Source organism: Geospiza fortis, unplaced genomic scaffold, assembly GCF_000277835.1.
Source record: "Geospiza fortis unplaced genomic scaffold, GeoFor_1.0 scaffold192, whole genome shotgun sequence".
Taxonomy (NCBI): domain Eukaryota; kingdom Metazoa; phylum Chordata; class Aves; order Passeriformes; family Thraupidae; genus Geospiza; species Geospiza fortis.
Window position 1 is genome coordinate 1376373 of NW_005054315.1, and position 27905 is coordinate 1404277.

General features: G+C 36.0%; 1 protein-coding gene across 2 annotated transcripts in view; it reads left to right on the forward strand.

Moving 5' to 3' along the window:
- MYO16 (myosin XVI) overlaps positions 1-27905 on the forward strand; it is a 326118-nt gene that overhangs the window by 133337 nt on the left and 164876 nt on the right. For both annotated transcript variants that reach the window (XM_031056227.1, XM_005419960.2), the window contains exons 8-11: positions 12893-12968; positions 14089-14242; positions 21473-21623; positions 27494-27604. In XM_031056227.1, the coding sequence (XP_030912087.1) occupies positions 12893-12968; positions 14089-14242; positions 21473-21623; positions 27494-27604 (492 nt within the window). The remainder of the gene's footprint in view (positions 1-12892; positions 12969-14088; positions 14243-21472; positions 21624-27493; positions 27605-27905) is intronic.

A 27905-nucleotide genomic window follows, 5' to 3' on the forward strand; every position in this document is an offset into this window, starting at 1 on the left:
GTTAGCAAGTGAGGTATCAGGGGTCTTTTGAATTTACTGTAGATTTAATTTTCTCATCCTATCTTACCTGTGATGTTCTGTAATTCTGCCTCAGTTCTACTACTCTCACTGATCCCTCTGCACTCACTCTGCCTGTTCAGACCTCAGTAAGGCAGGAAAGCTCTTGCTCAGAAGTAAGGGATAGCAGTGATGCAGTCTTGAGCTTCTTATTCTCACATTTTAGGATGGCTTACAAGTTAGGGCTTTGTACTGCAATAGTGTGATTATACTACAGCTGTGCATTTCTTCTATTGTAAAGCTAAACCTGAGTTTAATTGGAGAGGACTTGAAAGAAATCACTTAAAGGGGCTGGGAAAGGACTTACCTTTCCTTATATATGTGTAGCATGCATGTGTTTGCAACACTAACTCTGGATGACCTGAAATACTCTTTTTTTTGTGAAGATAGGTATTTTTCTTTTAGAAACAGGCCTGTACATGTAAAGTTTATAGTTGAAAGTGGCTAATGGAAAAAATGTTTTTCCTTTTGAAGAATTCTAAGAGCTCAGATTTCTATTTTTGAAATTACTATTTTGTTGGCAGTTTTATTGGGCTGAGTCTCCCTTACATCCCAGAGGACAATAGTGTTAATTCTTACTGTGAGGAGTCAGGGACCAGCTGCTCTAGTCTCTATAAAATCAGTATGGGTACGCACAGAGACCATGAAGGAACATTGTACTCTTCTTCACTAAAATTAGCTAAAGACAGACTAAATATTTTCCCTTTTTAGTGTTAGTAAATAATAAAGTTTAGAGATATCTTATTAGCATTATATATAATTTCTCAATGTTATTAAGCAGATAAATACAGCTTTCATGTGATTCTGTTTGTAAGAAACAAGTAAATAATTTAAATTCCTTTATTAAAGGGATTTATTACATATCTTCTACTTTCCAGTAACTACACCATTAGGGTGTTTTTAAAATTTCCTTTCTTATTATTTTAATTTTGAAATATCTTTTAGCCTTAGAATGAATTCACATGCATACAGTATTTATAATTCCATTTTGAGTAATTAATTATAGACTAATATGAGCATTGTTCCTATTTTTGTTAAAAGCTGTTTGTTGAAAGCAAATAACCTTAGACAGGACATGAATTGGATAGTCTCTTTTAAATTAAAATATATTTATGAGGAAATAGTTATTTTTTAGCCAAAATAAAAAATGTTCCCTGAGTAAACAATTCATATAAATTCTGGACTTAATCCCTTACAGTTTCACACTCTTCTAACACAGATTTGTGTCATATTTTTTAAAAAAGTCACACTTGAAAAACTTGCTACAGTGATAAATATCTTGTGCCGGAAGACTGTCATAAAGTCTGTCTTGCTTTAGTTTGATGTCCTTTTAAGTTCTTGGGAGGATTTCTGTCCTTGCAGAAATGTATTTGAACAGCAAAATAACCTTCACTTGTCTTATGGCTTGTCTAATAAGTAATGATCTTTTAATGAGTGGTCACAGAAATTTCAGAAAATCTGTTGTAAACCATTGTTATTGAATAGTTTTCTAGCACTTGTGCTGCACTACCTGCAGCCAAACCCCATCCAATATTGGAATGATATTATATTCCAGGAGTCTTAAGGACTGATAGTTTTTCCTGTTTATAAAATAGCTGCAGATTTATTTTTCATGTGGAGAAGCTTCTTGCCTTAATAAAATGCTATTAAATTAGTTATACAAATTACAGATTTAGCTTTTGAGGTATTTTATGGTACATACCTTACATATATATATTTTACATATTATCTTACAAAAAAAAAACTCATGATATGAAGAAATTGTTACTCTATTTTAGAGTAACATCCAGACTAAGTTGAAGCACTTCAGCTCTCTACATATACTGTTCTATATTTGTAAATCCACAAAATGGGAAAAAACCCACACATTTGGCTATTTGTAAGAGCATAGCAATAATGGAAATGGTACTCATTTACATTACCCAGAGGAAAAAAATAAAGAAAGAAACAATCCAAAAAAACCCACCCAAGGAACTGTGTAAGTTTTAAATTTATAGTGAGAAAATTTAATTTGCTTCTGCACAGGAGGAAACTTGCAAAAAATAAAGGCACTGTAAGCTTCTTGTTACAAATCTCAAGTTGTGAATGAAGTGGATTATAAAAATCTTACTGTTACATCTTGCACAGTAATTTATATGTAAAATTACTGGTGAAAGATACATCAATCTGAGTGAACTAATCATGTGAAAGACATTGCATCCACACCTTATAATAAACCTGGCTCATAGAGATTCCTTGGTAATGGCAAATCCATTTTTATTTCAGATGGGGTCCTTCTCAACTAAATTTAGCCAATTAAACTTAAGGACAAAATCAAAGCTTTTTCTTATCTAATGGGAAGAATCACCTTTAGAAGACAACTCAGAGAATTCTAGGGGATGCATTTAAAATAGGGATGATGATTCATTGCTTATAGGTCTGACCCTCCTTGGTTATAGAAGCCATGCGCAGCTAGCATATGTCAGAGGTGTAATCTGAACATCTTTAAATCCTTCATGAGGAATCCAGATCAAAGTGTGGGGCTAAAGGATGGGGCAACTGCCCACTGGTGTTCTGGGTCTCCCCAGCCATCATGAAGGGGGCATGGAGTTGATGCCTTATATTTAGAAAACATAAGGTTGTACAGAGGGAATCCTAGACGAGGAGTAGAGTTAGGTATTTAAAACAAAACCAATCTTATCACAAGCAAAACATAGCAGAACACTGTTGTATGGTTTCCAGAGGGAAAATAAGTAAGTTTTAAGTGTCAGTACATATTATCTGATGTTGAAAAAAAATATTATCTGTGTCTATCTTTACAAATATTTGTAAGGAAAACCAGTTTAATGGATAAATTTACCATGTAAAAACATTATCAGTGTGACTATTAAAACAGAGCACGGGTGAATGATAAGTGAATTGTTAGTGACAGAATGTGTAGATCCAGAGTAGAATATTTTTCTTACATAGGAGTACAGGATATTGCTGGTGAGTTTGAGGACTGTGTACAGATATGGCTACTGAGTACAGAATAGGGCAGCTGAGGCTACTGCCTGAAGGTCAGTCTTTGTAAGACAAGAATCTGCTTTACAGAAACAGATTAGGTTATTAATGAGTGTAATAGACTGTTAAGTGAAATGTTACTAGTCTGCAAACATTAAAAAATAGACCTATTTTTAAACAATGTTATTCTGAGTTCTTAGGAATGACAGTTCCTGCTGTCATTTCCTCCCCCCATATAAGCATTAAAGGTAAAGGCAATTTTGTATTTTTAATGCATTAATGTCCATTTCTAGTTCCTAGAAATGACAGTTCCTTCTTTCATTTCCTCCTCCACGCCCTCCCCCCATATAAGCATTAAGGGTAAAGACAATTTTGTTGTTTTAATGGATACTAACATTATAACAAAAAAATTGATATTATTGAGGTATTAAGATCAGTTATTTATCTTAATCATTTTACTCTAACAAAATGATGGAAAATAATAACCTCTACAACACATATCTAAATCTGTGCCTGTGACACACAAAAACCTCTTCAAAAAAAGATTATTAAGGAAACAAAGCTAGCCTCAAGAAATTAGAATGTGTCAGGGTTGCCTATATAAATTTACCAGGGCCTTCTGGACATAGACAGATTTAACCCTGTTTTTGATGGCAGCTGGAACCCTTTGTGTCCCTGTCACGCAGCAGGGGCAGTGCTGGTGTGTTTGTGGGTGCTGTCTGTGCACACCAGCGCAGGGCACACGTCCTCATCCCTTGGGTGCCCCCTGCCCCTGCTGGCACTGGTGCCAGCTGCAGAAAGACAACTTGTGTTTCTCAAGCTGGCCCCTTAATTTGAATTTACTTTGTGGACAGCTAGTAGTCTGGCATTGGTAGTGCTGTCTCTGCTGGACATCTTCCAGCTGCTGTGATCAGGAGAGCGCACACTCGCCCTCCCCATGGTGGGAATAGGCTGCAGCTCTGACATTTGCCTTGGGTACTTTGGCACAATTCCCAGGCACAAGCTGTTTCTTTGCTGTTTATCACAGAAATGTCACCTTTCAAACAGCTATCAGAGACATGCAGGTCAGAGCTGACTCTGCAGTAGCTTAAACACTGCCTCTCCCAAAATTTCATCCTTGGGGGATGATGCCTATGTCTAAACTGTTAAATCACTAAATAAAAGAGGACTAGGGATTAGGCCAGGCAACAGCCTGGCCCACATTAACATTGTTTAAAGCTAGTTTCCTCTATAGGAGATTAGTCATGTTTGTAGAGAGCTGGTTGGAGTGGTCTAAAGGAGAGTTAGGGGGAGAGCTAACAGTTAAGCAGTGTGGATTATAAGGGATACTTAAGCTTGCTCCATTGCACTCTCCTTCTTAGTAAGACAGATTTAGCCTCTGGCTTTGAGGTTTAAAGGGTTTCATGATGTCAAAAAAAATGTTTTGTTCAACAACAAACATTTGTTCAACTGCTGACTGAATCTCTGCAAGAGTAACTCCTGTACTAGCAAGGATTTCTTCTAATATAAATTGGGAATATTCCACATATATTAAAAAAAACTTATAGATGTCATCAGGCCTACCTCATGTTTCTTAACAAATTATATACTTCTTGTGTCATTTTCAAATGTGTGAAATTGTCATTCTGTAAGTATATTCTCCCTTACACACATTTGGTTGATCTGAATCATACCCCTCTGATTACTTAGTTCATCAAAACACATTTATTTCAGATTATAAAAGGACTCTGCTCCTTGCTTAAATTCAGATTACATACCCTCTTACTATAGGAACTAATTTGCTCATTGTTACCAAAACAGATTAGTAATTTTTCTCAACTATGACCTGTAGATTTTTTTGCTTTAAGTGCATGTTGCACTTGAAACAACAACAATGAAAAAATCCACATCTGTTGCTAGAATTTGCTTCAATGTAGATGAATATATGAACCCATTGTGGGAAATGTTACTTAATCCCATGAAGTTTGGCCATTGCCACAGGAGTTCCTTTGAATGCAGTTTCTGAACTTCTGCAACCATACTCCACAAATGCTTTCAGTGAGAAGAGCCTAAAGAAGGGGGTGCTTATTTAGTGTTTCAAAAATAATAGATTATTATTTTTGTCACACAGGGAATAAATATTTTCCCTGTCAAGTAGTTGGAGTCTTAAATTTAGGGTCAGAAAATCCTCTAGAGCATGTTTTATTCAGACATGTCTCACCCTTTTTTCTTTAGTCTTTTTGTTCATATTTGGCATATCTGATTGCACTCAGGTAGAAGACCTGTATTTCCCTTCAGATCAAATTACACTCAGTTTCCTCAAATAGAGAGCTCACTTTGGGATGTCTGCTTGTGATATCTTTTTTTTCACTCTCAATATATTCACAAGATTTCTATAGATGATTCAAATGCTAATTGTGGGCAGAGAATATAAGGAATCCTAGATTCACACAATACCAGATGATAACAAAAGAGTTTGAATTTCATATACAGACTAGGAAAAATCTCAGTTTACAAAATTACTACAAAATTCTCAGTGTTTACGTGTGTGTTTTTAAAGCTGAGGTGTGCATAGTCTATACTATATACTTGGTTATTGCAGCATCTCTCCAATCAATATAAATTTCATTTTCCTTAAAATACTATTTATAGTGACCTTCATATATGAGAGGCAAGTATGAAAAAAGACGTCTAACAAGGCTTTTCAGGCACAAAATCTCAGTAATATAAATATATAACTTGGAGGACATAACGTCCAAGCATCATTAATCACAAGATCACATAATATTTTCCCTGATTTATTTTATTTTTCTCTGTCTAAATTCTGTTGGATTGAAAAATAGAAATGTAGGTTATCAGTCTTCAAGTAAAGAATGATGCAGTTTTTACATCAGCTGTAGAAAACTATTTACATGACCTTTGTCACTTGCTTTAACAGCTGAAAACAGCATTAGGCTTCCCTCTTTTTTTGCTGGAACTGTTCCAGAGGTTAAAGAGGCATCTTCTTAAACCATATAGGTTAAAGGTGGTGATGACACTTGGAGAGCCTGGGTTCCATTCCAGGCTCTGTGCCTGAACAGACGCAGTATTTACGGTTCATTCCTCCCACACATAGCCTGATTTGTCCCACTGCCTCCAGTCTGTTCCATTCTCATCCTTATTCTATTGCCTTATTGTCCGATTCATTTGCCTGGCTTCGTGTCCTTTCCTTACAAGTTTTATCTGAATCCTGATTCCTTGCACAGTCAGCTTCTGCCCCTCCTCCATTCCCTGGTTCTCATCCAAGCTTTCAGTTTTTTTCTACTTTGACTTCATGCCAACCTTCCTGCCCTTCTGTCCCACTTGCTTACAGTCCCAATCTCCCTTGTTCAATCTCAGTGTTTTTTTCCTCACATGTCACTTTCTTCTTTCATTTTTCTGATTAGTCTGTCTTTACCTACCTCTTGGCTCCTTGCCACATTTCTCTTCTTCCCTTTCACTTCATTTATTTCATGCTGTTAGTTCCAGATTCCAGCTTTTTATCTATGCCTTATTCCATTCCGCACACTCCCCCTCAATGCTTTCTACCCTGCTGCTAGTCTTATTCCCACAACCTACTTTTCCTGATCTGTTCCACTTTGCTGACCACAGTTGGTTATGGTCCCCTTTTCTCTGCACTCAAATAGAAAATAAAAAAATCTTCCTAATCTATATTGTATTAAGAATAGAGATCTGTAATGAGTTTCAGACATAATTTTCTGTGTTTAGAGTATTGTGGATCAGATTTCCAATTACAGAGGAAATTCTGTTTAGCCTCTGAACACTATTGCTCTTTTTTAGGGCTTTACCTATGAAATTTTGTCTGTAAGGGACACAGTTATCTAAGCCATACTATTATGCAATGGAGAACAAATACATGATCTTAGAAGCTCAGTTCGCAGAAACTCCAATGGCTTAATAGGTATCTTACTCTCTAATTTTGGGAGTCTCTGTCTTGGAATTTGTTTCTCTCTCCAGGAGGAAGGTTCCTAGGCTACATTTTTCTTCTTTGTGTCCTCAATGCTTGCTAAAGTGCCTATTATCACCCCATTTAATTAGTTAAATAGTCTCCAGTATTATTCTAAGGATTTCTATTGCTCCATGACTTTTCTGATCTTATTTATTCAATCTGTGGAATATATGGTTAGCATTAAACTACAGCACTTCTGTCACAGAAGCTCAGCAATTATAATAATAGCAATACTAATAAAAATACAAACTACTTCCCTGATTTTTTTATTCTTTTTATTGCAAATTTTTCTAACATCCAACAGTATATTTAAATAGACCAGCTGTTACTGGTTCTATTAACATGTAGGTCTAAAGTGGACTGTACTAGCAAAAGGGGGCTCCCTGATTTATCCATTATAATAAAAAAAAACTGTCTTACAATCATTAGGTAGCTGATTTTTTCAAAGTTTTGAAACCTGGCTAACTTTTGATAATTTTCCAAGCAGACAACAACAAAAAAAATATTCTCAGCCTATGGAATTCATTTTCTACCTAATAAAACTCTTCAAATCATACAAACGCAGGAGGTCGCAAGGATAAGTAAAATATTTTTCCACACCCAACCACCAGAAGTGCTTGATTTTTAGTTGCTTTATTTTTCTGTCTAATTAAAAAAAAAACAAACAACAACAACAACAACAAAAAAAAAACAAACAAAAAAAACCCAAAAAAACCTGAATTGGTTAGCATTTAAGCATTCACAGGCAGCAGTCCTAGAAACTGCCTAAAAATCACACAGCTAAACATGCACTTTTCAACCCAGTAAGTTAAATTTTACTCATATGAGCAATAGAATAGCAATAGGTCCTTAAGAGGGCAGAGATAGGTCATCTTGCTCAGGGTGAAGACTGCAGAGTATAATGGTGTAACCAGTGATATTGTGTTCTGTCTAGAGGTTTTGGTGTGTTTCATGAACGTACACCTTCGATATATTTGGTGATTTTACTGTATTTCACACAATAGTGTGAGGTTGATAGTCAAAAATAATACTGATTTGATTTAAGATTGCTGTTCCACTAGTTTCTTATTGTACATCTTTATCTCACTGTGGATGAGCACATGGTGGGGACCATATCCAGTGGTAAACTGAGAAGTGTCAGCAGGTAGAACAAAATTGCCAGAAGGTGGTGAGGGCTTAGCCTGAGAGAACTGAGGAATGGATATAAAGAAGTGCCTGAGGAATAAAAAATTGAGAAGGAGGTTAGGAACCAAAAGGTTGATGGTGAACCAGGTCCCTTAGAGATTACAGAATATTTCCAATGTTGAAACAGAGGAGTGGAGAAGTGGAGGGAAATTTTGGTGATGATAGGGAAGAAAATGAAAGACTGAAGGAATTTACTGTTGGGGGTTCATGCAAATTGAATAATGCATATTCATTGCTATGCAAAACAGCACATGAGGACATTTGCCTGAAACCTTCAGCTTTCTGAATTTAGGACTTAAGCAGGTATCCCTCTGATGATAAAGAAAAGAGAATAAATGATCTGAGTTAGTGGCTCTGGGACTGGGATTTGGATAATAAGAGCTAAAAAAGCTCATGCAGAGCCAGCATTTTATCCTTTGCAGATGCTCATACACATCTGACGTCCCGTACATGGCTTCAGAGGAAAAATATCTGACCAGACAAGAGAGGAAAGAAGACACTTTTCAGGAATACTGGTTCTGCTCTACAGCTAATTAATTACCAGTAAAAAATAGCATGGTTTGAGTGCAGTTTGGAGATGCCTTGGCAGTCTCAAGTGCATGGGGAGATTCTTGAGGAATGTCTGTTACTCCTTCATGCCCCATATTTCCTACTCTGTCACTGCAATTACTTATCTATGGCAAGAAGCCTTGCAGTCTTGCCAACAATGGTGCTCCTGAGCCTTTGTTTTATGAAACTCAGCATTTTTTGGTTTTTTTTTTTTTTTTTGGTTAGCATTTGATGTGTGGTAAAACTTAGCCTCTTTTTCAGTACAGGGCAATTGTATTTGGAGGCTTTATGTGTGTATTGCAGTAAATTTATTTATGCTGCCTTATGTCACAGAAGGGATAAGATTGGAAGGGACCACAGTGGGTCATATGGTCCAACTTCCCTGCTCAAGCAGGATCATCCCAGAGCACAGGGCACAGGATTATGTCCAGACAGTTCTTGAATATCTCCAGTGAGGGAGACTCCGCAACCTCTGTGGGTGATTGCTTCCAGTGCATGGTCACCTGCATTTAAGGAAGTTATATCTCATGTTCAGGTGAAGCTTCTTGTGAATCATTTTCTGCCCATTTTTTCTTGTCCTGTTGCTCAGAACCATGGAACAGAGCCTTGCTCCATCTTCTGACACTCTCCCTTCAGATGCTGACGGAGATTGATGTGGTCCCCTCCCAGTCATCTCATCTTCAGACTGAACAGGCCCAACTCCCTCAATCCATTTGTGCAAGGGAGATACCTCAGTATCCTACTGACCGGTCACTAGGCACCACTGAAAAGAGCTTGTCTCTATCATCTTTATACCCTCCCTTCAGGTATTTACCCACTCTGAGATGAGATTCCCCTGAACCTTTGTTTCTCCAGGTTGGATAATTCCAACTCTCCCAGTTTTTCCTCATATGTGAGGTGCTCCAGTCTCTTAATCATCTTAGTGCCCTTTTGCTAGACTCTTCCGTGTCTCTTTTTTATTGAGAAGTTCAGAAATGGGCGCAGCACTGCAGGTGTGACCTCACCTGTGCTGGGTAGTGAGGAAGGTTCACCACAGATCAGGTATGGGCAACACTCTTCCTAAGCTGTTCAGGGAACCATTTGCTTTCTGCCCAGCTAAAGCACATTGCTCACTCATGTGCAGCAAGGTACTTACCAGAACCCCCAGGTCCTTTTCTGCAAAGTTCCTTTCCAGTTGGGTAGCCCTCAGCATGTACTGGTGCCTGGGGCTGTTCTTTTTCACTTGGCCATGTTGAGCTTCATAAGGTTCTTGTCTGCCCATTTCTCCAGCCTGTTGAGGTCCCTCAGGATGGCAGCACAACCTTCTCACATATCAGCCGCTCCTCACACTGAATGCCAACAGAGAACTTTGCCCCACCAACCAGATCTTTAATGGGGATATGAAACAGGCCCCATTACTGTTCCCTGGGGTACAGTGCTGGTTATTGGCCTCCACTGAGCCTGCTGGCCACTCACCAGCAGCCTCTGGGCCCAGCCATTGGGCCATTTTTCAGTTCATCACCTGTTTCTCTTCAGCAAGCATCACAGCAGAACAGGTTGTGAATGGATGTTCACAATCTAGCTTCACCAATATTGTCAAGGCTTCCTCATTAGTATAAGGTGCAGCCTAGAAGAATTACAGAAATAGGTATCTTACAATGTATTAGTGATGGCCAAAATCACAGCCCAATGTGCAGTGGGAACTGAGGCCAGAATGGTGCATGAATGGGAATACCTAAATCGTGGAGAATCTCTGAAGTTCTTTGAAAATGAGGGCAAGGATCTTCTGGCTTGGCAGGAAAAGAGCTAGGGGAATCTAAAAGGTGGGACTTCCAGATTAAAGTGTGAGACAGGAAAATATTCTTTGCAGTAGCATTCTCAACAGTCAGAGGATAAGATATCCAGTAAGAGATGTCATAGAAAGACAGAAATATGCAATTTGAACAGCATACCAGGAAAAGAGAGACAGACATACTTTATGAATACAGAAATTAACTAATTTTGTATTTTTGGAAGGAGGATATTCAGAGATAAGATCAGAAAGGAGAAAATTAAGTTCTGAGATGTTTCCTGGTGCTCTTTCTAAAGGTACTGAATAAATAGTTAAGAGTATAAAAGGAGAAGCAAGAGAAATGATATTTTATAAGCAGATATTTTAAATAACTGCCATTACTGTGGCATTTTATGTATAGTGAGTCATGACACTCTATTTTTTTAAAATTTACATAAATTGGCAAAGAGTACACTGGAAAAAAGGAATATACATATATATATATATATACACACATGCACACTAATCTTATTCATAGTTCTACAATAATTCATTAGGTATTTCTGTTATTTCTTGACCTAGTATACGTATTTTATTTGTAACTCTGCAATTGAAATACTTCTGCTTAATGGTAATTTGCTGTAATTATTCTACAAATATTTCTTCTGTTAGACACAGTTCTGAAGACATGCATTTTTACATTGCAACCTAAATTGTATTTTAAATTACTCCTTCTAAAGCATTAGTGAATGCGTTAAATTCCAACACAGGAGAGTTGTGTATCCAAAAGCAGGTTATTGAAATTGTTGGTGACCCAAATACCTTAGTCTTGGTGACATGCATCAAGGAATCCCAGCAGGAGATATTTCATTGGCAGCAGGAAGCACTGATATTGGAGCATGGTATTTCTTGTGAAATAAATCAAAACCTTTGGTAACCCTAAAAGCTGCGTATTGTTGTTATACTGAAAATGCATTCAAAGCCTCATTCCTCTGATACAACTACTACCACTTTTCAGAGATATTCAATAGCTCCATAACTAAGCATGTTAGTTTCTTTTCCTAATAAAGAAAGACATATACATGTGTATATTTTTACATGACTTGCAATTTCTCAGTGGAAAGTGGGACTAACTGGATTTAGAAATAAACCTGTTATGGCTTCCCCACTTCTTGGGGGGAAAAATTTGCTGAATTTTCTGCTGTTACTGCAAGAAAAGAAAACCAGCATTAGAAATCTGAAGAGAGCAAGATCTTTTTATTTTATAGAAATTTGCAACAATATTTTTCTGTTTTTCAATGATGTGAAGTTTGGAGTTTCCTTTACAATTAATGGATTCCTCATTATCATTGTATTTTCTAGTAATTTTCCTCCTGTGTACTGAATTGAAACTGATTTTTTTTTTTTATTGCAATGACTTCTTTCCTATTTATTTATTTATTTATTTATTTATTTATTTATTTATTTATTTATTGCATTTATGCCAAATGACTATCCTTGCCCTTAGCTGACTTCCCAGTCAGGTCTCATTTATCTCTAGATGTGTTCTTCTTCTCTGAAGAATCCTTTCTTACTTTCACAGCATTTTCCCCCCTTTGCTCATCCTCATCTCTCCTGTCTCCTATTCTATTTGCTTTAACGTATATTCAAAAATGCATATAGTTATGCCATTTAGTTGGGCTCTACATTCAAATTCTAAAATTATTTTTTGTTCCTCGTGCACCCTTTCACTCATTTCTCACCAGTTTATCAGGATAGACATTGTTACAGCTTTTGATGGGAAACCATCTCTAGAGACTTAGGTGCAGCCATAGAAGAACTCACTTAAAACAGTTCCTTGCAAGGATTGAAAAATATGTTTTAGACTTTTTTATTATATGATACTCTACCCTCCCCTACTGTGCTATAATTTTTACCTTTACTAATAGATTAGATGATTTTGGTCAACATAAGATAAACGTGCCAATTTCTACTACTGACAGAACAGATTTACTTCTATGATGGTGGCTGTGAGTCATGCCCCTTTGACAGTGCTGGCACACTATTGTTGGATTAGTTAGACACAAAGAAATATTTGTGATCTAAGTCTTAACAGGTGGTGATGGGTGGTAGGTTTTTTCCTTCGTGAATTTGTTTACACGTGTGTGTGGAAGGTGATTTGGGGGTGGAGTTTTGCCAAGGATATCCAGAAATCGTAGAAGAATTGAATTTTACTCTGCCACTTGTGATTTATATAAATGTTCTTAGTAGCTGAAGAAGGTGGGGTTGAGATGGTGGGTGGGAGTGGGTGTGGTTTATCTAATGATTTCAGATAGTGCAGGAAGGAAGGAAGGAATAAACTGAGTGACAGGCACCTGTCCTACTTCTCCCATTTCAAACACTTCTGCTTTTGCCCATTTTAGACCAATCTTGTGAAGCTGCTTTTGGTGCACCAGGCAAACCCCAATCTTCTTAACTGCAATAATGAAAAGCCTTCAGGTAGGTGAAAATCTATGTACATAGTGTATGTATTAGCTATTGTGACACATTTTTTCCTTCCTGTTTTCTTTGGTGACTTCCCGCTGAGTTCCTTTCTGTCTCAACTGCCTATAGTATGTGACCTCTTGAGTTGGAATTTCTATAGCTGTTGTCTGAAAACAAATTCAACACCTAGTTTTGAAGTGTAGCTGCCACTACTTACTGCAGAAGGCACCTTCTTAAACCACAGAGGAACAGGGAGCTGAAGCACTTGCTCTAGAGGTAATAGAATTGTAGACTCTGTTAGGTTGGAAGGGACTTCAGATCAACTGGTCTAACATAGAGATCAAAGCACAGCTAATGTCAGTAATGCTAGTTAGCAGTGTGGAAAAGAAGAAATACATGGCTGTCCTACATTCTGTGCCTAGGATAAAATGAAGATACAATTCAGTAATGTAGATAATAGAAACTTCCTGTCAGATTATGGGTGAAACTTCCCTTGCATAATAAAGCAAAATATGTTATGCTTCAAGTGCTGTACTGCCTACAAATACAGGGAACTTCATGACAACCTTAGAAGTGTCATTTGTGGTTAGACAGAGTTTTCATTTGTAAAAAAGGCTATGAACTAAATCAGATAATCTGAGTTAAAATAACAACTGCATTGTTATGTAGTTAGCTAACCATATTTAGTAGGTATTTAATAAAGTTGAGTTAACTGTCTTCCTGGTCTGCAAACAGAACTGTTTTCAGCACTTCTGTATGTATAAAACACATAAATCTAGCTTGTAGAAATGTAAAACATTTTAAAAGGATTTAAGTGCATGTTTTCACAGGAATAAAGTGTTGAAAAGGGTTGTATTGTTTTTCCTGAAGTCCTGTAAATTATTGAATACTTCAGTTTGCTACACAGCAAGAATAGTTTTGAGGTTTTGCATGTGACAACTTAAGTCTGTACTGAATTTACTTTGCCCTTGTTTTCCCAGTAATTTCAAGTATTATTTTATGGTTGATATCTGAGCAATTCCTTTCAGGTTGTCTAGTCACTTGTTTAGTCTTAATCTAATGTAGAGATTTTAATTCAAAGGAGCTTTTCTGTACCCTTTTCTTGTCTGAATATCTTGGTGTTCCAATGCCTTAGATGTTGCAGCTTCTGATTTTATTGAGGAAATGCTTCTGAAGGCTGAAATTGTTTGGGAGGAAAAAATGAAAGACCCTTTAGCTGCTTCTACTTTATCTCAAGAAGAGCCATATGAAGAGATCATCCATGATTTGCCCACAATTTCCAATAAACTGTAAGTAAGTGCTGGTGGTGTTATAAAGCAATTCCCCGCAGCCAGTTTATCCTTTGAACCATATCTGTCAATCTGTGAATCCTAGCTGAATGTGCTTGGAGATATTTAAATCCCAGCTGGACATGGTCCTGGGTAACCGTCTTTACATGTCCCTGGCTGAGCAGGATGAATGGACTAGGTGCCTTCTAGGAAGTCCCTTCCACCCCCAGCCATTCTATGATTCTGTGTGATTTGACAGATCAAGTAACTTTCCTTTTTGAAATCTCCTGAAAAATCTTCTGCATTTGTATCTCTCATATCTTTTTGTCAACCTTAGTTTTATAGTTACAGATTATGAATAATAAATATATATTATTACAATTGCAGAAATTACCTGAGGTTTCCTTAGCAGAATTATTAGAGGTTTATGCTGTAGACTTGAACATCCTTTTGGTCAGGTAGATGGGTGTAGTGTAAGTACAACTATCATTGCCTATGAGAGAAGCAAGGATAAATCCTGAAAAGAGGAAAATCAGATATGTGATTGCAGATGAAATTATACTAGTCAAAATTATATTTACAAATTTATATTTAGATTTGTACTGCTTAAAATTCAAGTAGAATCAAGTAGCATTTAGCAGTGAGGACTTAAAACTCAAGACACAAATTGACTCTTCAATACTAAATTGTAAATGTTGATACTTTTGTATTTCTTTGTCAACCTTAAAAAAAGATTGCCATGGGTATGTGAAAAGAGATGGACAATAGCTATGAAGCCTAAACAGCTGTGTTATGGTAGTACAAGATATACTGATATTTCAAAACCTTCTTTCCAGATACTGTGATCCAGGAAATTTTAAAAGTTACAAGTAATGTATTTATACAGTGTGCAGTTGCCATATGTTGAAAGTATATATTTGTTAGTTGCATAATCTTGCAAAACATTGACAATAATTTTTCTGTAGTAATCACTGAAGAGTGTGTGAAGAAAACAATAACCTCTTATAGAGAGACAGATAAAGTATGTATGCTTCCATAGTTATGGCTGGCAGAATGTGTTTGGATACATTAAAATTTGGAAGAGGTGAGCAACTGTCATTAAATGATCAATCTGTTAAACTCAGAACTCTGTGGGATGTATTGATATTTAGCAAAGTTTAATATTTCATGGATGGTAAACACAGTGTGTTGTTTCTGCTTCGTGATTTGTAGTCATTAAAACATGCAGCTGGATATATGATACTAATGTTTATGAAATTACAAATTTTTCATGCTTGGTAATTCCTTACAAGATAATCAGTCCTCTTTTCTGACCCACTGTTTCAATAGCATAAATCATATTCCTCAAATTTATGTGGCCTCAACTTTTAAATCAAAAAAGATTAATCTTGAGGCATGAAACTAAGCCTTTATATTCTGAAATGTAACTAAAACTTTTATTTTTAATTTTCGATATGTTGTAATACTAGAAGTAGATGGTAGATCACACTTGTACCTATGTAATGATACCTAGCAAAAGTTATTCATAGAGGTTTTAGAGACTTTGAGAACAGTCATCATTCTTGCAATGACTAAGTGATCTAGGTGATGCCTTTCCATGTGTTTTGTATTCTAGAACTTTGTATTGCGGTGCACATCTTGTACTGAATACTGGTTTTAGTGATAACACCTATTAACTTCTGGAAGACATGACTTGCATATATTTTAAGTGGTGTCAAATTATTTTTCTCTACTCTTTCCTTCCCGTAATACATAGATTAAGGTAGCTAACTTTTGAGAGTTTTCCATATAGTGACTCTTTATATGACAATAATGCGACCTGACGTGTAAAGAACTTCACTGGAAGTTTTGAAAAAGCAAAGCCCACTGAAGAGAAAACCATAGAAAATGGATATATGTGTGGAATTGGGTGAGTTTAGCTTCTATTGCCAATGTATCCCAGTGTGGGACTGCATCTAGTCAGTGGTGCTTGCATGAGAATACAGCACTAGGTGAAGCCAAAGCCCTGCTCAGCTCTGTGCACTGACTTTGGCAGTGATCCTTTGCACACAGCCAGGGGGCCATTATTAGGATACAGCAAGCTTGAAGTAATGCCACTTTGGCATGTTCTTAAGACTTTTAGCAGCCTTAGGTTTAGTGACTTCCTCAGCCAGAGCTTTGCAGTACCCATCTATCAGTTGTGCTGTCAGTGCAGCAAGGTATCAGCTGGCCAGCCAACTATTCTGAGATGGGAGCATTCTTGGAAGGCAAAATTATTGATGTATCTTTCTCATGCATGTCCCAACTACCACTACTGAATATGTAAAACTGTTGGTGAACCATACCATACAGAGTTCCAAGTTACTTATAAATCCTCTAACCTTAATTTATAGTGGCTGAAAATCAGTGTCATCTCAGAGTTAGTTATCTCAGCTCTACAGTATCATGCTTATAATTGTGAAACCTAAAACCTTTGCAGAGAGGTATTATTCCAAATGATAGTAGACATATTCTTGAGATACAATGGATTATCCTCCAGAGTGGCTCCATGCTTCCTGTTAGAGAGGCAGCCTAGATTCCTGGTTTCAACATTTTTTTCCAATGTTGAAAACAAAGAGTTTCATCTTTCATGCTCTGTTAAGAGTGTTTAGAGAGATGTGTACTATGCTAGTTTGAAGATAAATATCTGTGCTGTTCTTGTGTTACAAACCAATTTTTTAGTGCTGAAGAGGAGTGCACAATAATAATCCACATATACCTTTGCTTTAGTATATATTGCATCCGTTCTTTATCAACTCTTTAGATGTAAGAAAGCAATGTGAGGTGGAAAGTTTTACAATAGTTCCTAGTATAGGAATAGTTCCTGTGTTGTGGCCATATTGCTTTGTGGCCATTTCTCAGAAGAAAACAGTATTCAAAAGCAGACTCAAAAATGATGAACAAACAATTATAAGTATCATGTGTTTTGTCACCAAATCTAGTTTTGCTGGTTGAAATTTAAATTATAGCATTGATTTCTGGAATAACACTGTAAAGAGGTGAATTGAAAGTCAGGAGAGGAAACAAAATTTAGTAGTCAGTATATTTGAAATATGCTGTTACCAAGCAAACCTGGCTTTCTGCATTGCACTCAATCTCATCAGTGAGGTGAGGGTAACACAGGGCAGGGTTGCAGTTATTTCTCTTTGTCACTCCTCATGTCTTGCTCTTTTCTTGTGCTTTACACAGGCCCTCCACAAGCTGCAGCATCTTTGAGGCCATACCTGCTTCAGCATAGTTCCTTGGTCATAATTGACTAAGTAAATTAGCTGAAGGACAGAATTTTAGTAATGTCATGAAGTTACTTGAAGGTTGACTATTGCAGCAAACCTAAGGTCTATGCTGGAAAGTTTTTCCAGTCTTAATTTTAATGGTACTGTCAAAAGAAAACTTGTTACTCCCCCGGGAAAAATACCAGCGCAGAATACATTAGTTGACATAGCTTACAGTTCAGAACATTAAATTGGCCATATCTGTCTAAAAGTGACTTTAGGCTCATTCTATGGTCACAATGATCTCTGTACTTCTACTTCAGTATATCTGCCTGTAGAGCACAGATAGTGCACTCATCTAGGTAGTGATAATTACCAAAAACTTAAGAACTTACTCTCAAAGTAATGCTAACTTAATCACATTGTATGTGATGCATGTTTAAATAAAATAGTAATGATGTGTTTCAAAATCAGCACAAGAATGTGAAATAAAATTGAAATAGATGTGTTCAAGACAGCAAAACAGAAAAGAGATTCAATTTTTCTTACATTTCAATTCTTTTCTGTGTAACCATTTATGTGGCACTTGCCTTTTAATTATTCTAGTGTTTTCAAACACACTTCTAATGTTTAATCTCTTTTGAAGGTTCTTTTATGTAACTTTAAGAAGTTTTTAGACTGAATTTTCAGAGATTATGCACTTTACAGGTGTCACCTGGCTTAGAAATTGTTTGAAGCATCTCAGAATTGCCTGTGGAAGATTACAGAAATTTTCTCCAACAAAAGCTATAAGCGCAAAGGGCCCATGACAATATTACTGTAGATTCTTCCTTGATGTAATTATCTTATCAAATTAGAAGGTGTCCAAGTGCTTCCTATATTGGTGATAAAACTTCCATTTATTTGATTGTCAGCTCTTATGTTTAATATTATTTCTTTTTTTTTTCTTTTTAAATGACATGGTAGAGGATGGCAACTTATAGAAAAACATCTCGCTTTATCTTAAATAATGTCCAATAAAAATACACTATATTTCAAATTAATTCCGTACATGAAGGCTTCTTTGCATAAAAATTAAAATCACTGTTCCTCCATATAACATTCAATATTTTTTTCCAGTCAGATAGGCAGGTAGAAAGTCCTACCATGTTCAGATAATATTACCCTAGATAACACTTCTTCTTGTCTACTGTGCAACATTATTTTGGCATAAGTCTTCCTTTGTGGTTAATTATTTATTAATTATCCATTAATTTTCATAAAAGAAGACAGTTCATGCTAATCTACTTGCCTACATTAACATAAAATCTTCCCTTGCACTGTTCTATAGTTGAGCTTTCAGAGGCATTGCTTGACTTAAACTTGTAACTAGTAGAAATACTTTTCTAAAAAGCCAGTGTGTTGACGGTGGTCACAAGGGTTTTTGGGGTGAAGGAAGAGACGAGATGGGCTCTATGATTAGAAGGCTTGATTTATTAAGTTATGATATATACATCTATTATAACTATACTAAAAAGAAAAAGAAAGGAGAGTTTCTAGAAGCTGCTAGCTACTTAACAATAGAAAGTAAAGAATGAATAACAAACTAGCTCTCCCAGACTGTGTCTGAGAGATCTCAGTTCTGGATTGGTCACCAACTCCAAACATCTAAAGTGGGCCAATCCAGGCAGACTTGTTACATTCTACAGCAGCAGATAACTTATTGTTTATGTCTGGTTGCTGAACTTCTCAGCTTCAGCAGGAAAATCTTAAGAGAGGATTTTTCATAAAAGAAATGTCTGTGACACCAGTGTTTTCTGGAAACATTTTGGTTTATTTTTCATACTGTCTTCTTGAACCTGAGTTATATGAACTGTTAGAGTAATTTTAATATGTTTTTTTCTTTCACAGTATCATTCACTTTTTTGTTTTAATATGAATTATATGTTATCCTTTCCATCACATGAAGTCCTATTAATGTCTCATAAATGTACATAATTTAAAGCCTATTCTTGTGTACCTCAGTACATGAAATGTGCCTGTTAAATTAGGTTATTTTTTTCCTCTTAAGTTCAAAATGCATCTGTCAAAACAGTAGGCACTCATTTACCCCCACAATTTTCTTTGATTTACAACCTGTTTCTCTTTTGAGACACCTGAAAGGTTAATTTGGTTGTGAGCAGTTATAGCTGAATTCTAAGATTTAAGAAGCTGAATTTTCTAATGTGTGTTGTGTAGTTACCACAAAAGGGCAAGACTGAATGGGTAAGGTCCAACTTCACAGCAAAAAAATCCTGGATCTTCACAATTTAAAAGAAACATCACATGAATATTAAGAAAGATATAAGTGGCAGTGCTTTGGGTTTTGATACTTCAATTTTGCTTACACTTTTCTTAAAATCTTTCTTTATCTGTAATTAAAGAAATTTGAGTAGTTTTGGACAGTAGTATAAGGCTACTCAGAAAGAAAACTTCATATTTAATTATGTTTTGCTCAATTCTGAATCTGGGTAAAATGTCAATTAATATTTGTCATTTATGTTTGTGTCCCAGGTGTTTAATTTCTTCTACAGTCTAATCACTAATATATCTTATTCTAATTGCTAAGTTCTGCTCTGCAGGTCAAACTGAAATAATGAGGGTATATCTTTTGTCTATGTGACACTTGGTAAATTTGTCACACAATTATCTGTGGTAAATCTAAGCAGCAAATAGAAATTTTTGTTTTTCCCTATGTTCCTCTAGATATTTTTCATTTAAATGTCTGAAGCAAAACATCTTGAGGCAAAAAACCATTTATTTTTCACTAGAAAATGTTTATACTAATTATTTCAATATTTGCAGACTTGCAGTTTCATGAAAGGCTTTGTTTGTCTATCTTTTATCTGTGGGAAATGACTTTGGCTTGTTTTTCAATTAATTCTGTCTAGAAGATGTTTTATACTTTATTTCTAAAATGATGGGTGTATTTCAGTTCTGTTGCCAAGAGCAGCTCTCATCCTGAGTTGCTATCAGTGTTAGCTATGAGTATTCATTTGAGTTAACTGTATAATCATGGTTTTTTTAATAATAAGTGATTAAACTCAAGTAACTTAGAGTAAATTTAAGATTTATTTTAACTAAGTTTGGGCTTTATTCCACAGTGGAATGCACTATTCCCACATTCCCATATTAAGTCCACATTTGCTTTCAAAGAAATTATGTACACGTTTTGGCAAGGAGTTGATGTGCACTGCATGAGATTGTCTCATTTGCACTGTCAGAATCCAGACTATTATTTTTTAAGATATTTGTATTCTCAACTCATGCAGTTGATTCCTTGATAATTCCTTGGACGTACAACTCAGAAAAATCATCCAAGATTTTGGCGTTGCTGTTTTTCAGAAGTGTCATATTGTCTGAACTGCCAGTAGGGAAAATAAGTCCATGTGTATAATAAGAATAGTTTCAACTCTTATGTGCATGAAGAGTAATGCACATTGTTCAAGTAATTTCAGGAGTCTGCTATTTGCTTTCTTGTTTGTTTGGTTATTTTTACTTTAGCACAATTTCAGAGCAGCTTCCAGTCAGAAAATGTATCTTAGATGTTGCCGGATTAAAAGTAAGCTAAAAAATGATGGAATTTAATTTTAATAACTGCAATGGCAATATATGTATCATTACATTTAAACATACTGTTTTTAAAAATAGTATTGTGTAGTTTAACTGTGCTTTTTAAATTCAGTTGCAAAATTGGCTATTGATTTGCCAACCTAGTGCTGTCAAAAGCAGACTCATGCATATTCACTTTGGCTTGCTCAGTTCTGCTTCAGAGAAGACATGCATAAAGGTGAATTTTAAATCAAAGTATGTTGCTCTGTGTCTTTGGGAGCAGACCAGCCTATGCAAACAGTTTATTTCTCACCAATTTCTCTTCAGTACTTGGAGCAGGAGCTTGTGTTTCAGCCCTGAGTTGTATCTCAGTTTTGTGCTTGTGCCACCCACATTTGATTGTCTGTCATCTTCAGGAGGAGTCTAATTGCTTTATCGATTCTCTTTGTAGCAATCCCCTGGCTTTACCGATTGCCAAGCAAGACAGTTTGCTGGAGAAAGATACCATGTTCAAAGATGCAGCTAAAGGCTTATGTAAGCAGCAATCTCAAGACAGTGCATCTGAAAATATCACTGTGAACACCACAACCAAACTTGAGCAGGTAACAGTAGGCTGTGTCTTGAAATTTTCATTAGTGCTTAGGTCTGGAAGTTGTAAACTTAATGAAGCTGAAGACCATAGTACCTTTTTCCCTCACCATACAGCACTATCATTTGCACTATGGAGCCTTGTAACCTTGATCACTCCCTGCAGTCTGTCTGTTTCCTCAGCAAATGGAACAGCTGCTTCCTGCCAGCTACTGATGGCAGGTCAGGGGCTGTGGGGAGGGCTCAGAGCCCCTCAGATTCTATCCATGGATGACAACAGGGGAGGAACAACTGTTGGTGCTGCCCAGAGCATGTGCTTGTCTCAAACTTCGAGTTACAAAAGAAACACAACCTGGGAGACTGAAAAAACAAAAAGAATGCCTAAGGAATATCAAGTTGCAAAGTGACTGTAATTCAAAGCTAGGAATTGCCAGATTTACAGCTGCAATGTTAACTCTCTTTCTTGTGATAATGCATTAGAGTATCAGCACTGATTATTTGGATACACTTTACAGTTTTCTCCACAGGAGGACAATCTCATTCAGTATATAGGATGGATGCAAAAGGAGACAATTATCTATTGCTTATAAATCTATCACATCCCAGGTTTGAATGTTTAGGACTTAATTTCTTTTAGGTTGCTCTTTGTGTTTGGCTTGGTTTTCATTTTGTTCAGATTTGTTTGTGATACAAAGGCATTTATTTTCTGTAACATGCATTTGGGAAACATATATTCCAGAAATATTTAGCCATTTAAGAAAAAGCTACTTTAGGATCAAGGGATCAAGGAGGGGAGCATTTCAACTTAAAATAATTTACTATGAATTTGAAGCATAGCAGAGGAGAAAAATATTGGTTTGATTTAAGCCACGTTTGGTTCAAAGAAACTGCATCTCTGTGTTGGCAGAAGAATGCTCCTCTGCTTTTTATTTGGATGTGTTTCAGCGGAGTGGTTTGATCTTACGAGATCAATCAGTGCATCCATATGTAAATTATATGAGTCAATCTGTGAAAGAACTTCAGCTTTGGAATCCTGTGGAGTGCTGGTTCCCTATCCAGTCAGCAGATACCACAACATGTTTTGCAGTTGGCTTACATCTTGTTTTCATGTCATGCAGTTTCTGATGTTGCTGACTGATGTGATTTGGTGGAAACTGCCATTCCAAGCACTGCTGGTCAGAAAAGTGAATGCTTGCAGCCCTTTAAGGAGGAATCCTCCTATAATTGTAGGAAAAGAGTGGGGAGTATTTAGCTTACAGTCTTTCCAAGACTATTGCTTTCTTCTAGATGTTCAACGGAAGTGTACAAGAACACAGATACTTCTTTCTGCCTGAATAATTTTGATGTAAGCCTAGCCAAAATTGTTCAGGTTTTCATTATCTCTAAGCTAAATTTGCTTTATAGTTTGTGCATTAAAACATACATAGAAACACAGAAACTGATCAAAATAAGAACAGCTAATCTTCCAGATGAAAATGAACAAACAGAAATATTTATGCTGGTAATTTCATTGTCTACCATGACCTTGAGTCTTTTCAGGGTCCCAAGGCAGATTTTCAAAAGCACTCCTGTTGTTTCACCGTAGTACAGGGCAGCCTTCCATAACAGTTACACTTCAAAGACAAGAGAGCACACTTAACGGTGAAACTCCTTTAGTTCTTCTATTTGAGAAATTTCTGCAGGAAATAGTCTGAAATTCTACTCTAAACTAGCTAGGAGTGTGTCTCCTATATTCATTTAGGAACAGGGAAACTATAAAATATCTATAGTTGCTGAATTTGGAGTGATACTCCCTAGGATGGATAGGAAGAGGCCTATCTGAGAAATTATCATTAGCAGGCAATTGGTTAGAAATGGTTAAAAATATTTTAGTGGGTTTTTTAATGACTGGTTGCATTAGAAAAGAATTAATACAACTTTTCAATTGGCAAGGGCTTAATGAGCTTTAGCTCTTATGAAGGAAAGACAGTAAACTGCTTTAATTACTTCAGGAAACAGTTAAATTTTAGGAAAGGAAAGAGCCTCTAGATTTTGTCAAAATAAAATATGTAACATTTTTTCTTTTGATGTAATTGTGAATCCTGGAAGTAGAGGGATTGTATTCTCTACTATTTGCCATGCATTATGAACTGTAGGTAAATGTGTATCATATCTGCATTTGTCTTAATAATATTTAGACCTTAGTTTCCAAAGACAAAATTTATCCATTTAACACTTTTTTATTATTATTATTTTTTAATTTCACAACTTGGGAAATAAAGTTTTGATTTAGCGCTGATACCAAAGGAAATTTTGAACAACCCCTTCCTGCTGTTCCTGCCTTTTGGGTATCCTAATCTAAGGAGTGTCTAATGAGTTGTCTTTTATTCTTACTAGTAGCATTCAAACTGCATTCAAAGCATTCATGTTCTGTTTAATATTTCAGTAGGAGATGTGGAGTCATTACTTGGATTTTATGTTCATATATTATTGAAATATATCAGGATGATGTTTTGTATGCTTTATGTCAGAAACACCACACATTCTTAGGCAATCTGGAATGCAGATTAGGCCTTTATTGGGGGGTCAAAAAGAAAAAAAATCATCCTAGCACATTTCAGACATGCATTTTTAATAGAAAAAGCCTGTAACTTTTTTGGTTTGGAAAAAATAACTGTTCAAATTTATGTATCATTTCAGGTTTCTTAAATTGCAAAAATGCTGAAAAAGAGCCTTAAGAAAATATTATTTCCCAGGTAGATTTTTTATTATTTGAAGTATAGGAGATGGGGATGAAGTGACTACTTCAATAAAGCCTTTTGGACCTTTCTTGGCTTCTATTACCTTTTGGTTTTTTCCTAGTTAAAAGGTGTTCTTTGATCATCAGTAATGCCAAGATCTGTGCTGCCAAACAAAGAAGGCAGTATGAATAATTTTCATAATTTTATCATATCCTCAACTTCTCTTCCTCTCATCTGGGAAGGATATTTTTTGATAGCAGATTCAAATTAATGTCTTGGAATTGAATTACATGCTTCATGTTGCAAATAAATATAAATTAAATATTTTATTTCTCTTAATTGAGACTTCTTTAAAATAATAAAATTGTCCTTTGGTTCTTGTTTATGTATTCTTGGCCACATGAACTGTGTGATAGAGTATCCCCTGATGCCCTTTTGATTGTTCCAGTATGAATTATGACACAGACAAGGCTCAGCTGTGCATAACATAATATTACACATAAGAGCTAGGATGTATATATATTTCAGTGACACAAGTATGTAACAATATCTATATAAATAAAATATATAACCATAAAACTATATATAACGAATCTATGAGCAGATTCTGAACGTTGTAGTATATGTAATTGAATAGAGTAAATAAAAATCTTCATTGTAAGCATTACAAAAATCTAAAAACTAATCCCTCCCAGAGGCATGGAACTTCTGGTGTATGTATGGCTATTTTTATTTTATGTCTCATAACATATACATCATGCAATTAAAATGACAGCCAGATAGATACATTGAGCTAAAAAACCACATCTGTATGCTCAGAAAAGTGGATGAGAATGGAAGCTTAAGGTGCCCATAAATAAGATATTAAAAATGTACATATCGTTTAGTGTTAAGTCAAATCAGTTGTGAGTTTAAGGGATTTAGAGTTTCATATTTCTATGTGATTATTTGCTTGTTGAACTGTGGAATTTGGTGCAATGATTCAGGTAGAAAATGCTGAAACTCCAAATCCTAACTTTGTAGAAAAATGTTGAAAAGATTTTGATTTCCTTACTTGAAGTTTTACTGAGTGCTTCACATTTCTAACCATACCTACAGAATGAGCATTTTTGGCCATGCCTAGCTTATGAAATAAATGCAAGCCAGTGTCTGTTTCCTGGCCTGAGGCTGTGTGGGATGAGTCCATAGATATCTGTAAGGCAAAAGTTTTCTCCCTCCAGAGATAAGGCCATGTCCAAATGACCGATGGGAAATTATTATTGTCATTTGACCTGAATGATACCCAGATTTCATCTGCATGAGTGCTAGCTGATAGGAACCAGGAATGTAAAAGGAAGTGTGCTAAAAAGTTCAGAAAATATGGAGAATCCCAGGGCAGTACTTTTATCCAAACCTTGCTTTTATTTACAAATACCTAGCAGAGATTTAATCTTTATAGAGATAGATTAAAAGAAGCTCATTCTATGGCAGACATGTTCTCTGAGTTTTGATAGCACACAAGGGAGTGCAGTGAAGGCCAATGCCTGTTTTGTTCCTTCATGCCAGGTGAGCACACTATTAAGGAGGGAATGCCATAGACTTGTCTCCTCTGCTCTCTCTCTACAAGACACTTAAAAATATTCTTTGAATTCTTTGGTTTTTTTTCTATGCCAATGTACATCATCAAAGACAAATTCCAAAATGCAATTTAATTTTTTGTTTTGCCAAGTGGAATTCTTATTTTCCAGTCAGCTGTACATCTGACTGCCATAATTAAAAACAAAAAGGGCAAGAAATGCCATTTTGTGTGTGACAGAGGGATCTTCATTCACTTCAGTGGGGTGAGGAACAAACCTCTCCAATAGGTAGACAATGGGTGCCTTACACCTGAAAGGCACAGGCTGTGAAATCTGAGTATCAGGTTTTCTGAACTCGACCTTGAACCTATGGCAACTGAGCTGCAGCTTGGAAATTCTGTGTCAAATCTCCAGTACTGAACACAAGCATCCATTGTCTTTGGGCTCTTCCCCATGGCAGAAGCATGCTCCATGATCCCTGCAGTATCTCCCAGTCTGCTGCTGCCTCTGATCTCCTGTCACTGACAAAAGCTGAGGGTGCTGAGGTGTTCACCAAAAAAGAGCAGTGCCTGCTTTTCTCTTGAGCCTTCATTTCAAGCAGATCAATAGAAGAAAGAAGTATCATCTTAGGGTCTGTTTTGAGAATGGACAATTAAGTTATTATAGTAAACTCTGAACAAACTACTTAATTCTACTGCCATTCATGTGAGAATTTTCTGTTTCTGAGTATTTTGCTGACATAAAAAATGAATCAAACTACATTTGAAGCGTAGACCATTATTTATAAGCACGCTGCTTAATGTGTCAGTGTTTACTTTGTCTTTAATCAAATTTCCATTATCACTGATTCCTTTTTCTTCTGTCTGCCATTTTAAGTGTAGATCATTATTTATAAGCACACTGCTTAATGTAGCAGTGTTTATTTTGTCTTTAATCAAATTTCCATTATCACTGATTCTTTTGTCTCTTGTCTCCTGTCTCAGTCTTTTGGATCTTTTATGTTTCATTAGATTTTTACTTACTCTTGCAGAGTTTATATTATTCACACTAATCTCAAAAGTGTTAAACAATTTCACTCCCCAGTTTTGGCTGAAGTGGACTCTTCTGATTATCTTCTGGTTTCCATAACAACACATTTCCAATTTCTTACTAACTTGCTTCTCTTCTGCAAGAAAAATTCAAGTACAATTTCAAATTCCATATGATAAAGAGTGGTCTGAGAGCTTCATTAAATACTGCAAGAAATACTTTAGAAGTCCAGTAGCTAATTTCTTGATTTCTTCTGCTATAAACATTTAATGAAGAGAGCAGGAAATTTGCATTTGATCCAAGAATCTTTATGAGTTTAAGAACTGCAAATTGCGCTCTGGTATCTTCTTAAGAGCCCATCAGAACTCATGCAGTTATACACCATAACATTGATATTAATTTTTGTATTCTTCTCTTGATTAATGATGTGGATTTATCAAGAGTCACAGCTTATCAGTTTCTTATGCATTTTTTTCCCGTAAATTCTAGTGGTCTTTGTTTATACTGTAGAGTTAGAACATTGTGGTACAGAATGATTCACTGTGAAGTTACTTTATTTCTCTAATTTGTGTTTTCTAGATCAAGCTAATGCCTCCAGCTCCAAATGATGACCTGGCTTCTTTGAGTGAGCTAACAGACAGCAGCCTGCTTTACGAGATTCAGAAGCGTTTCAACAACAATCAGATATATGTGAGTTGCTATTCACCTATTAATAGTAAGCTTTCAAAAAAGACCAAAGAGAGAACAGGAGAAATAGGATTGCTATCATAACTACTGGACAGTAACCTGTCCCAAACTCATGACTAGTTTTAAATGGTTGAGGGCATGTATCTGTGTGTAAGCCCTGCATTTCCTCAAGTTTGTGTAGGAAAAGGAGAAATAAAAAATAGAATATCACTTCAGACAGGTGTGAATATAATTTATGTGTGTTCATTTCATGGAGGAAGTAAGTTGGTAAACATTGATGAATGCATTTGTCATGAATTAGTGT